The sequence below is a fragment of the Mizuhopecten yessoensis genome, unplaced genomic scaffold, assembly GCF_002113885.1.
Source record: "Mizuhopecten yessoensis strain PY_sf001 unplaced genomic scaffold, ASM211388v2 scaffold8123, whole genome shotgun sequence".
In the NCBI taxonomy this organism is placed as follows: domain Eukaryota; kingdom Metazoa; phylum Mollusca; class Bivalvia; order Pectinida; family Pectinidae; genus Mizuhopecten; species Mizuhopecten yessoensis.
This window is the reverse complement of record NW_018407390.1, coordinates 1,475,399-1,488,975: the sequence shown is the minus strand read 5'-3', so window position 1 is coordinate 1,488,975 and position 13,577 is coordinate 1,475,399. Positions and strand designations below refer to the sequence as shown.

The 13,577-nt window shown below is 32.7% G+C and overlaps 2 protein-coding genes across 20 annotated transcripts in view; one reads left to right on the top strand and one right to left on the bottom strand.

Moving 5' to 3' along the window:
• The window catches only part of LOC110455056 (nascent polypeptide-associated complex subunit alpha, muscle-specific form-like), a 78,773-nt gene extending 77,563 nt beyond the window's left edge, over positions 1 to 1,210 (top strand). For all 15 annotated transcript variants that reach the window (XM_021504974.1, XM_021504975.1, XM_021504987.1 and 12 more), the window contains one exon: positions 12 to 1,210. The gene's annotated coding sequence lies outside the window, so the exon portion shown is untranslated. The remainder of the gene's footprint in view (positions 1 to 11) is intronic.
• A 4,162-nt stretch (positions 1,211 to 5,372) lies between these two features.
• The window catches only part of LOC110455009 (collagen alpha-1(I) chain-like), a 216,320-nt gene continuing 208,115 nt past the window's right edge, over positions 5,373 to 13,577 (bottom strand). For 4 of the 5 annotated variants that reach the window (XM_021504879.1, XM_021504877.1, XM_021504878.1 and 1 more), the window contains one exon: positions 5,373 to 10,707. In XM_021504879.1, coding sequence (XP_021360554.1) covers positions 9,938 to 10,707 — 770 coding nt within the window. In that variant the 3' untranslated portion in view covers positions 5,373 to 9,937. The remainder of the gene's footprint in view (positions 10,708 to 13,577) is intronic. The other variant, XM_021504882.1, reaches the window with a different exon arrangement.

Genomic DNA, 13,577 nt, shown 5'->3' with positions numbered 1-13,577 from the left:
AAATATCATAGGTCGTAATCAACCAAACTGTATTGCCTAGGTCGCTTTAGTTTACACAGAACAGGGTGTTGTCATTGAGGGTCCAGTATCAAATATCATAGGTCGTAATCAACCAAACTGTATTGCCTAGGTCGCTTTAGTTTACACAGAACTGAGTGTTGCCATTGAGGATCCAGTATAAAATATCATAGGTTGTAATCAACCAAACTGTATTGCCTAGGTCGCTTTAGTTTACACAGAACAGGGTGTTGTCATTCAGGATCCAGTATAGAACGTTACATGTTTTATAAAATGTTACAAGTTTTAAATGATCAAAGGATATTGCTTTCGTCTTTTTACTCAGAAAAGGGTGTTGTTATTGACAGTTCAGGGTTAAGTATTAATATTGTAAACAAACCAAATGTCATTACTTACGTTAATAGTATCTACGTAGGACGGGTTCGGTCATTGGGGTTCAATGTTGAAGGTAAAAGGTTAAAAACCTTAAAGAGTACTACAATAATCGCAGAACATGGTCTGTTAATGTTTGTAACAAAAACAAAAACAGATTTTTTTCCTTTACTATCTTGTATTCGCCATGAGAATGGCTATAGAGGTCCGATGTTTAAGATAAAAAGTTGAAATCAAACAAAATCCATTGCATATAATCTTGGCACATGTAGTATAAAATGGTATATCTAGTATTAATCAGAATTACTGCAAAGCAGTTATGGACTTTGTATAGCGTTTTATATAAACACATACATGTACATTTGTATCTATACAATAGAAAGGCACCATCATCAGTATTATTGGACATAGTTTAGGTAAATGACCTTAAATTCGTTATGTTTTTGAGATTTTATCTATTATATTTAGTTATTCTTATACATATGCATATATAACTTTTAAATAGTAATGTCTTTTTGTGTATATCTTTTAAATATTAATTTAGTTAGCTTACACATGTTTATGTTCATAACGTTCATAGATACCCCACAAACACATTTCAATATGACTGATTTTATTTCATTCGTATCTTGTAAATAGAAGTAATATCGGTTGAAATATTACTTATTTCTTTTGTCTCAATCATTTACATTTTAGCGATGCTTCGAATTGTTGTAATATTATTGATTAGTTTATGTCCATATCGTTATAATGCCAATGTTAATGTGATGTTTTAACCATTCATAGTTTAAAAATAAAACAAAAACATATTTGAAAGTCAGATGTAGTTGTTTGACTTGTATATGAAGATTACACTAAGGTTAATATAAAATTCAGGAGTTACCTTTCTTGGCCCAGCCTCGTTGCAATATGCATTTGATATAAGAACTCTTCGGGAAAATTTGTGTAAGTACGGTTAACATGAAATCTTTCTTTGTGGAGTATCCTTTGAGATTCTGTTGTTCATGTTAGCACGGTTTTATGAGATTTTATACCTTTTTTGTTTATTTCTTTATTGTCATTTTTTGACTGTGTATTAATTTGGTAACAATGTTTTAGTATTGGATCTCACACTTTTACTGCATATCTGAACAAATGATGTATCATAGGATAAAAGATGAACGTAACACACGAACAGATCATTGGATCTGTAAAACTTTGTAATAGATAAAGTATGCCAAAAATCAATAACACTGCAAGTTGGAGGCACTATAGTCTAGTGGTAGGACGCCGGGATCGTGACCGAAGGGTTGCGGGTTGGAGTCACGGCACGGTTCTGTGTTGTATATTTGAACAAGATACTGTAATCCGCTTGTTCCAGTCTACTCAGTTGTAAATAAGTACGTGGTTGGGCAGCGCTAGAATTGTTGAATGCTAGCCGTGGGCGACGTAATGGCAGCACCGGATGTATTTTCCCCAGGAAGTCGAGAAAGTTATTGGTAGGTTGCAATGGCCCTATAACCACGGATAATAGTTTTTGAACCGCTTTGAGACGACCTAGGAACTAGGTTGTGATAAATTATGATGAATTATTATAATTATTATACTACAGCTGTTTTGTCCATTGATGACTCATTGATGATCCTTGGGGCCAAAAGTTGTAAATCCAATTGATATTAACTATACAGTTGAAACAGTACGTAAAAATGCGTAATTTATCATTATCTTAAGCTGCAATGTAGAACATTAAAGACAGTATAATAATCGATGCTATTTTTAAATTACAGATTCCACTGTATTTCATTTTGTACATACGTTAACAAAAAAATGCTTACTGATTTTTTAGAAACTAATCGTCACTTTCACACAGATGTCGCACATGGATCGGAGTTCTGACGTTAATCGAAGACAGACCGATATAAAAAAGTCGATAAAACCTCAGAATAATTCGGACTACCTCTCGGGTGACACGAAATCAATTTGCATAGAAATTGTTAAAAGGAAAGAAGGAAAAACGCTTATTGTTCATATCTTCCAGTATAATCCATTGTACGCACATGACAAAGATATGTTAATATATGTAGGTGTGGGTAGCTAAACGAATGAATATACATGTATCCTATTTCTGGAAAGCCTATGATTGTAAACAATAGTGAATACATTTATTGTTTTGCTCCCTTCCAAACATTTTCAAGAACGAATGACTTCCTGACACCGTTATGTTAAATTAAATTGTCTACACAGCAAATCATTTACTTTGTGAAATAGTCTCATCAATTTACAAATTGTTATTGTAATTACATTATATGTCTAGCATCATATTTAAGAGGCGTAAATTGTCGCTCTTAAACTTAAAGCTGCCGGAAGTGTCAAACGCGTAGCGATTGGTTGAAGGACATCCTGTCTGGTACCCTTTTTACACTAAGTAGCAACCCATCACCGAGACATGGATTGTAGGCCATTCTGTCTGGTACCCTTTTTAAACGACAAAACAAGGCCTCACCTAAAGCAATAACTATTTTTTACGACGCAACTGGAAATTTCGATAGACACAAATACCTATAAAGCAATAAGGCATGACAACTTTAAAATTAGAAAATGTTTTAACTATTTCGAAATCTACTAATATCATGGTATAAATTTGGCAAAATTGTTCTCTTTTATCAAATTTAAATCTGAACTTGATATTAGACAGGGTATGTAGGCAACATGGTGTAAGACAAGGTATGTAGACTATTCAGACATGACATGACAAAAAAAAAGTCAATAGAACATATTAATGTGTCCATCATCAATACTTGTTTATTTTTTGTAAAGTAAGCAATATTTAATATTCAATTATAGCCTTTGGCTGAAGTCGATACCTGGATTTTTCGACCAGAGAAAAGATATATTGACAGAGAACGATATATATTTTCTCGGGTCGATAAATCCAGGTATCGACCGAAGTCAAAGGCTACAATTGTTTTATTATTTTCGAAACAGTAATGTTAGCAATCTGAAAAAACATCACAGCAAAAATGTACAGAAGCGGGACGATGCGTTCGTTTGGAGACACGTCATTATTCTGTTTTTAGAAACACCCAGTCCTTCAACAAAAACCACGCTCTCTAAGTCAATATCAGTTTTTATCGGTGGACACGTGGTGCACTCCTAGCCAATCGTTTGTCGGGAATGATATGAAAAAAAATAAAGGCTCTTATTACATATCAACTTCATGCAATAAAATATTTATTGCAGATATTAATATTTTTGGAACATATTTTGTTATTAATTACATTTATCTAGGTTTTGTTAAATCTCAAATTTCTTGTAGAATTTCGTATTGTAGTAATAAATAATGATATGCATCACCTCTTCTGATTATTGCTTGATTTTCAAACAAAACTAGAAAAATGAGTGAGTACAAAAATATTTTTTATTGTTATTCTAAAATGTAAAAGAAACGTATTGTTTCAATAATGAATATTTACAATATACAGAAATAATGGTTTCTCCCAACTTCCATACACTGACACACAAAGCAGGATAAATTGGAAACCAGACACGAATTAAGTCAATTGTGGTTCTCAAAAATGTTTAACAAAGCTGCGTAGCCAAGCAACATATATGAACACGACCTTTACAAATTCACTGGTATGTAAAGAGTAATACATTTTTAACCAAGTCGGTTTTTATATATATACCTACAGGTAAGTGTATATGTAATGTCTTACAAACGAGAAATATGTGACCTACAATGAACCAATTTCCTGGTTTCGACCGGAGACACTACGACGGGTACCACTTGTGGTGTAGGAACCATTTCCCGAGCACCTGGTGAAGCCGGTTTGAGAGGATTGTCCTTTGTTTTGGTATCTCCTGGTTCATCCTATCGACCAAGGTTTACTGACGATGTGGTGTAGTGTTAATAATCTTAAGATTAAATTTACGTTTTTGTTATTCATTAAGTTGCAGTATAGATATTATTTCAAAATTGATTTTATTTCTCTATAAATGATTTTCCATCTGTGTCGTATTTAATTTTGCTACAATAGGTACACTTTTTATTTGATGATACTTATACCATAATTCGTAATAATGTCAAACATAAACCACACGTAACGTGATATGTAAACATACAAAATATGTTTCTGTATTTCAATACCTCATCAGTTCGAAGGAGTTATCTCTTAAAACACTCTTTATTTGATGAAATACGGAAAAGGTGAATGTCGTCTGTATTATTGGCAATATTTGGTAAAACTAAGATTCAGATTTACTGTCTTATTCGTTCTGCTACATGTAAGTTCTTGATATACAAAAAACAAACAAGGGCCAACACATTATACCGAAATGTTTGTTTCCACGTTCGTATTCTCATACTGGTTGATATGCCAAATGCACTATTGAATAAGATGAACATTATCTGGGCAAAACAGTCAGATCGTAAACTAAAAACGTCGAGCCGCATGTCTTTTATGTCCGTTATAATCCATGTACATATGGCTCGCTTTATCTCCCATGTGTTTTGGGAAGCCTGGCTCTTTTGCATTCAGTATTACACATGAATCGCTGTATCAAGTAGTGCTGAATCCCTCAAATGGCCTTATAGATCTATACGTTACATCTGATACTGCCTGTATAATAAGTATACTTGTTTGACATTTTCTAAATTAGATATACATATTTGAATTACTTATGAATACCGTGTTATGCAGTGTTATAAAGCCATCCCATAAATCATGTTTATGTAACGTGTGTAATATCACTTCAGAAATGACGTCAAAGTCGAATAGGAACAATCATTGTGACGTCACGTCATTATGAATCGGAAGCAGTTCTTATCCTTTAAGAGGCGGCAAAGTGCAAAATATTCGTTTCAGATCACAAGTATAGAGTTTCCTTTGTATTATATGATAAAAAGAATGTGTCGCTCGTTTCCTTTCATATTAGATTTATGATACAAGTTTTGGATCTTTCATGTTTGTGAACGGAAACGAATGACAGATCCTCTATTTATCTTTTTTTTTATGTCTATCAAATTAATAGTTTCTTAAGGCTAATCATTTTAAGAAACAATTAGTCTATAGTTCTTTTCGGTTTTTATTTATCGATGCAATCATTTCGTTTGTATAACACTTCTTAAAAACAAGAAACTTGTCTTTAGTTAGGATTTGTTCATTATACCATCGTTATATTTGCCCACGTCCAACATGCCCAAAAACCACCTGTCTATAGCTACAATTGGTCCATAATACCAATGTCATACTTTCCCACGTTCAGCCTGCCCAAACGCTGCTTGTCTATAGCAACAAATGGTCCCGAATACCAATGTGATAATTTCAAAAGTCTACAGTTGCAATTTGTCCATATCTACCGATGTGATAATTTCGCACAGTCATTCTACCTAAACAAACGCCTGTCTATAGCTACGATTTGTCGATATCTACCGATGTGATAATTTATCATGTCAAACCTGCCTAAAAACCCGCCTGTCTATAGCTATGATTTGTCGATATCTACCGATGTCATAATTTCCCACAACTAAACTGCCACGGAAACCAATTATCTATAGCTATGAGTTGTTCATATCAATCGACGTAATAATTTCTCGTATCAAATTGCACCACAAATGACAATGTTTGTAGTTAAGCCTCGTTTCTACCTATTCAAGTATTCAGCGCATCTAACCTGCCTTATAAACTACATGTGCTTATATAAGTAATTGTCTGTCTTTCTACACTTTTATAATCCTCTTACTCACGCCTGTCTTAGATATCGCCTGTGAAATTTTCCGAAATAATTTGATATTTGGTTTATTTGTTCTTTTCTATTTTATCATATTTTTGTCGTTAAGTAAGATCCTATTGTTTATACATTCATGAATCTCCAAGCCACCTTCGCACTTAGGTCATATTTAGTCTTACTACATGTCTACTCTAAAACGAACTTTCTTTACTTTTACCTTTGTCAAGTTTAATGTATCTAAGAAGCTTTAATCTATTTCCGCATGTCTTCTCCTACTAGTTCGTTAAATAATGCGTTAAACATGTCTAGAGCTACTTGATCAATCATTTCTTACATTATACCTGCCATAGAGACCACCTTGCAATCGTTACCACCTATCTGTAAGTATTTCTTTAACAACTGTCTAAACGTGATGCCTAAGGGACCACCTATTTTTAACTTCCTTGGAGGCCACCTTTATTTTATTACCACAATATTTTTAATTACCACTTAAATCATTAACCAAATGCGTCTTCCTTCAAATTTATAATCTAGGAAAACCGTTTTACTATCTTCATAAGTGTTTTTCTATCAACAAATTTAATATCATTTGCACATGACACACATTAAGTATTTTAGCTCTAAAGATAAACTTGTTTCTAGTGAATACCGAATGTAGGAGAGTTCAAACTCATGCCCAAAATTATACAAAAATCTGGTTAATTAAAGTGATCAAACCGATTGCAGTTAAATACGGATTATGAGATATTTTAGAATTAAGGTTGCAATAGTGGAATAAACTTGTAAATGTATAACGTATACCGGATATGTAACATTTGCGAGTAATCTTTGATCCTAGAAACAACAATAACTATTCGATGGTACCTATTTTATTTGTATTCTGTGACTTTGATATTTATCGGAATTTTCTGCGCATACCTAACGATATAAGATAGGTAGTCATGGTTACTCTAGAATAACAATTAAACATCGCAAGAGTGTAAGCCGATTGTTTTTCTTTCTAGATCGTGACCGTTGCTTACATTTCTAAGATGAGGGAGCATTGGCAAAATGTGTATGCATAACACGACGGGCATCAACATGTCTATGTAAGTAAATAATGTTTTGATACCTCTATTTACATTGTATGATATAAAATAGATAATATCAAAATAAGCATCTAATTGGCCAAGACCATATAAAACAGATATTCTGATGATAACATTAAAATACTTTTCACATGGTATGAAATAAACTATTACCAAAGCAAGCTTCTAATTAATCAAGACCATTTACAACAGATATTCTGGATGAGACCATATAACATATGAAGGACTGTTTTTGCAACAAATACTAATTTAATAAGTATTGTTTATTTTTTTTTAAATTTTGGATTACATCATGATATGCATATTGAGGACACCCGTTGATCTTTTTTCTTGAATGTCACAAAAATTGTTTTTCGATAATGATAAGTACAAATATACCTCTTGATACTTTTATAACAATGTTCATTTAATAACACAGTTTATGTGTCACTACTACTTAAGTTTAAAGGCAACATTGCTAGTTCATATTTAATTTTTGCAGTAAAACTTCAAATTTACTAAATCTGTCCGTGTAGAAAAGATAGTTGTATAATTATCTAATTGATAGTAAACCTGCACCAGTTTAAGCAGCTTCAATATTTACTAGTTAATATATATTAATAATTTGATGCATTCGTATTTAAAAAGATATTTCAGAAGATACTAATAATCAAGTACCATGTATAGTTTGCGTTTAGTTTCAAAATACTTTAAACAAATAAGTAACATACAAAAATCATTAATGCTAACCAACCGTCATATTTATATAAAATGAACATTTCATGAACATTGACCTCCTTAATAGTAACAGCATCTTAACAATTTGGTTTTCATGGAAAGTTAAATTAACACATATACATTCAATTTAAATATAAGCTTTATCCTCAGCCAGAAAAAGACGTTCTTAGCGGTCTGAACTAACTGAATACCTTACTACAAAAATACCTAAACATCTGTACAAGCTGCTGCATACTTCCATATGACCTGATTTTTGTAAAAAAGAAATACAACTGATCAAGGTTATGTCGGTAGTTATTACTTTCTAGATGTATTTGTAAATATCATTTTGTTTCCGTTTGTTCATTAGAATTGGAAATTTCAGCAGTATCTTCTTATTTTGCTTCTATGTCGAAACCTACTCATCGTTCTTTTGAAAGAATTTGCTCACGAATTGAAATTGGTCATTACTAATCCTACACGGTAGTGCATTGCAGTTAGTCAGATATTTCTTGTACGCAATATCGGATGGATTTATATCAGAAGACCAACACTTTCCTCATATATCATACACCTGAATACTGCACACACATACAATTACATAACATGTGTATGTATGCATGCATACACTCACCCACCTATCCATACGTTCATCATTTAACCTACCTTCATATTACCATTTATCCATCAATCCTTTCATCCATACATCCATTTATCCGTCTCTCCATTCAACCATTCAAAGTGCCATTCAACAAAACAGCCCTTCCTTAAATTTTTTTTTTCTATATTTTCAGAGATAAAAAAAAAATGTCAGATATGAAACATGGTAAATATAGAAATTCCCTTGAAAACTTATTCAGAAAATAAATACAGATAGAAACGTGTTTTATTTTTAACCATGCATGGCTACTTTATAAACACATTCTATTTTGAAAATTATTGAATATCAAATATTTTACCCGATTGATATTCAGCAATGCAAATTTACCTTTCTCTATCAACGACTTTTGTTTTGTTTGTGGTTAATTTTGACTTATTATTTAAACGTAACTCGTTTATGACATATTTATTACATACCGGGAAATCATCTATCAATAAAACAACAAGACGCGTAATAAAAGTATGATATGCGAATCAAAATGAAACATGAGCCCATATTCAACAATTGAAAATCATTTTGTGATTTCAGATGTTTAAGCTTATAAGCTTTTAAATGAAAATGGTATTACTTTTATCATGAAAACCAATTTTGACACAATAAACGATGCATGCATTTTTTAACTATCCACAAATACTTTGATATACAATACCATTACTTATTATGAAGTTGTTTCCAATCATAAGAAAATTATATTTGTCTATTATACAAATACAGAAAAAAAGAAGTTCACTTCTTATTTAAATCAAATGAAAAAAATCCAATTATTAGATAATTATTCATATGCATACATTATTTTCAGTAAATTTAGCCATTAGTTTCATATACAGATAAAGTGTTCAATAAGAGCCCATACAGAAGATAAAATTGTTCTTTGGAATAAATATATCATGTTTACCACATTCATTTTCAGTCAATCATTTCATACAGGTACATATATATTTTATATGAAAATAATGACCATAAAATGGAGGACATATAAGAAACAATTTAGAGTAAAACAAAAACATGATCTAGTCTTCGGCAAACCGAAAGTCATTGAGCGACCTGTGCCAAAGTATATTTCTACATATGAAGTATATATATTTCATTATTCCTTACCGTCATATCCTATAAAAATGATGGAAATTTGGAATGCATGATCACAAATAAATGTTTGGCCTTATTTCCTTTTCAGGATTGCTGGCTTGCTATTTATCCATGCTGATTATTTTTGTTTCCAAATGAATGACAAATAAATATAGTTCCAATATTTTCCCCTTTCAAGCAAAGAGGAACTGTGGCGTGTTTATATGCACAGTAGCATTTTCATGTGTATATTTATAACGTATAGAAATGACCAATAGCATTTCTAGGCGGACATATGACTCCAATAAAAGAATTGCTCCAACTTCTTTTACGCAAAGAGAAGTTGAAAGGACAATTGCCTTCCGTTATCCCAGCTGTTGATCCTACTGTTTTTAGGATCACGAATGTTTGGCACATACGACACCATGCTATTTGCACCGAAAGGATTTCGAAAAATTATGTTTTCACTTAGCGGCATAATTTCATCATCATACAAGTCGTAAGCAAAGTCAATAACTGTCTGAACGTTAACGGTATCTCGGATGAGATACAGAACGCCGCAGGCAATAATACCATTTCCATAACTGCCAGGAGCGATGTTGATTGTCCATGTTCGTATCTCCTCCATTGTATTAGGATTTAACTTAACGATATATATGTTCTTTTCATCTGCGACTTTACTATAAATTACCCATAGACCGTTCTCGTCATACTCTACGTCAAAATATGACTTCCCATTTTTGTAGAGGTATCTGCTGTTATTGTGTGAAGCGCCATCTATTTCCGCTGCACTCGAAACAATGGCTTCTCTGAGGTCGTATTTCACTACGATATTCCTCCCAGCCCATTGAAAGTAAAACGACCCATTGCGAATCACGTGATCGTAACCGTAGTAATGGAAGAAGGAGAGATCGTACGTGTTATCCACTCGGTTCTGTTTAAATGTAGCCTCGGATCGGTACTCATACAGTATTTTAGCATACTTGTTATTCGTAACCCAGCGTTTTGTCGAATCATACTGATCAGTCATCCACGCCCCGGATGTAGGTCCTGCGTGACGCAGAAGCAGGGGAATCCCAACCATTTTTATCCGGCATTCTGAATTGTCAATAGAAATCGTTTACTTGAAACATTGTGAATAAAATTGGGATATATTTTGCTAAGCACATGCCACATTAAAATGTGATCATATAATATAAAACTAAAAAGTCACTTATTCAAAATCTGCTTCTGACACCATAGTTTAGACGACCTATGTCCTAAATAAATTTGAGGAACGCTTGTCCTTCATTCATCTTGAATATAGCAAAAACAAATATTACTGTACCTTGCTTTTGAATATATGCATAAAATCAATCAGTTTTTGCGAACAAATAACATTTATTATATTCTTTCTCCTTTGCAAAACTATAATATATGAAGGAATTACAAGGGAAGGTTATCAATTGAAGTGGTTTATTAATTGAAATGTTAATTGAAAAGGCTTAACTATATAAAATGCATCAGTGATAGATCACTTTATGATGAATAATAAAACATTTATTTTAATAATGACACGATATAAATTGCTAACTAAAGACACACACATACATATAACATGAAAATGAACAAATTACTTGCAGAGAATTTATAGAAAGGTTATCACGATAAAACCAGGTCATATATTGTGGACGTAGGTGAGTATGCAGGAAGTGTTGAAATATTAGGAGGGTGAGTACATGCAAACTAAGTAAGGACAAAACAAGATTTCATCGCACGTTCATATGGTACCTTTCACATACATATAAGCAAAGCAATATTGCATAACATGTAGCTTGTTTCGTTTCTGTCATATAATATTTTTTTGTTTTGTTACAGAGACACTCATTTACAAGATATAAAATAATACAAGGCTTGTTTTTTCAAATTTTGAAATATATAATGGTAAACAATCTCTATTCAAAATATGAATTGTATATTACCATATACTTTTGTTAGTCCTTTAACCGAGAATACGATGCTAAAGTACGATTTTCACATTACGATACACTGTTTTATGTTGTTGTGTATAACTAATACTAGTCAACAATATCCTATTTACCCAGTAACCTTCTGTATTTGTTAGTTACCGAGCCTTCTCAATTTGACGTTACTGCTCTTACACATTAAGAATTTAAAGCTAAAATTGTTACCAGAAGGAATCCCTCAACATCCATATACGTGTACGACCTGACAGAGGCACGTGCCCGATGTGCAGTAGAGGCAAGAACTACTTCAATTACATTTTATTGGCTTCAACCTATATATTGGCATACAATCTTGTAAGGTAATTCCTAAAACAAGCATTGCTGTGTTTTCTAAGCATGTCGCTTGGATTGGTAGCGTTACGGCATTGTTATTTCTTCCGCTACTAGGAACCACATTTCTAAGGGAATAGCCATACAGTTAAAAAAATATTTTTGCATAAAAGACCAAGGACAAACGCGGTAGTTTATCTTTCAAAAGGAGCACAAGAAATGAAATGCAATGGATTGCAAATTACTCGGATTTGTGCTGAGGTTACTATCGGTGTCTGCCGTAGTATGCTCATGACAAGCATACTAACGCTGGATAACGACTGACAGGCAATGCTCAGATTCACGTTCACCCCATTGATTGACTTTCACCTAACATTATCGTGAATTGATTTTACATTTGTTTGTGGTTCATTATACGAATAGCATGGCATGTTTAAATAACCGTGCATATATTTCAATTACACATCCGAAGGGAAATCTTCGCCATGCATATAGTAATCAGATAAAAGAAAATGGAAGCCGAAGGGCTAACAAAAGAAGATGCAAATTCTGAATTACTCTGTTGCTGAACACCAAAGCAAAAGCTTAAAGCTAAGCGAATTTTAGTCTGACAATGACGAGAAAAATATTGTAAAATGTATTGATCCTTTGTATTATTATTTGATTGTATTTCTTGATGGTACTTAAATTGTTATGTTAGATTTATATATATAATAATTGAAAATGCTTCTCCATTACAAGGTCACATTCTAATTCACGCTTGTCGTGTATATTGTTCATGGTAATTCTATATTTATTAAAAATGAGTGTGTACAGGTTCATATGATTTCGAAGAAAAGTAGGAAAACCACAAATATGTGAACACAAAATATCAATATAACCATCAAAGATATTTTTCGTACACTTACTACATGAGAGACAACTTCAACAAAGCCTTATAACCTTACAACCTATAGGGAGACAGCGACATCTTCTGGAAAGCAGTTACTTATAACTTATACCGAGATAACATCTAGTAAACATTAAAAGACTCTTTTAAGGGTAAATAGGATAGGAAAATATCAACCCGAGGGGTTTTCAAATTTGGTAGAAGTCGAGTTTTCAAAATTCGTGATTTCAAGTCATTGTTGGGACATTGTGACGTCAGGTCACAAGAAATGGAGTGTAGGATAGAAATTTCCTACACTCCTTTCTTACCATGGACAGATCTATCTTACTCACACGGAACTGAGACAAAACTTTATTACCTATATCGAGATAAGACATGGTAAACAAAACCTCAATACCTATACCGATATAGCAAATGGTAAGCAAAACCTCATTACCTATACCGAGATAACACATGGTAAATAAAAACTCTTTACCTATACCGAGATAACACATGGTAATCAAAACCTCATTTCCTATACCGAGATAACACATGGTAAATAAAACCTCATTATCTATAACGAGATAACACATGGTAAGCAAAACCTCATTTTCTATATCGAGATAACACATGGTAAACACTATCTTATTACCTATACCGAGATAACACATGGTAAACAAAACCTCATTTCCTATACCGAGATAACACATGGTAAACAAAACCTCATTATCTATATCGAGATAACATATGCTAAACAAAATTTCTTATTCCGAGATAAAACATGGTAAACACAACCCCATTTTCTATACCGAGATAACACATGG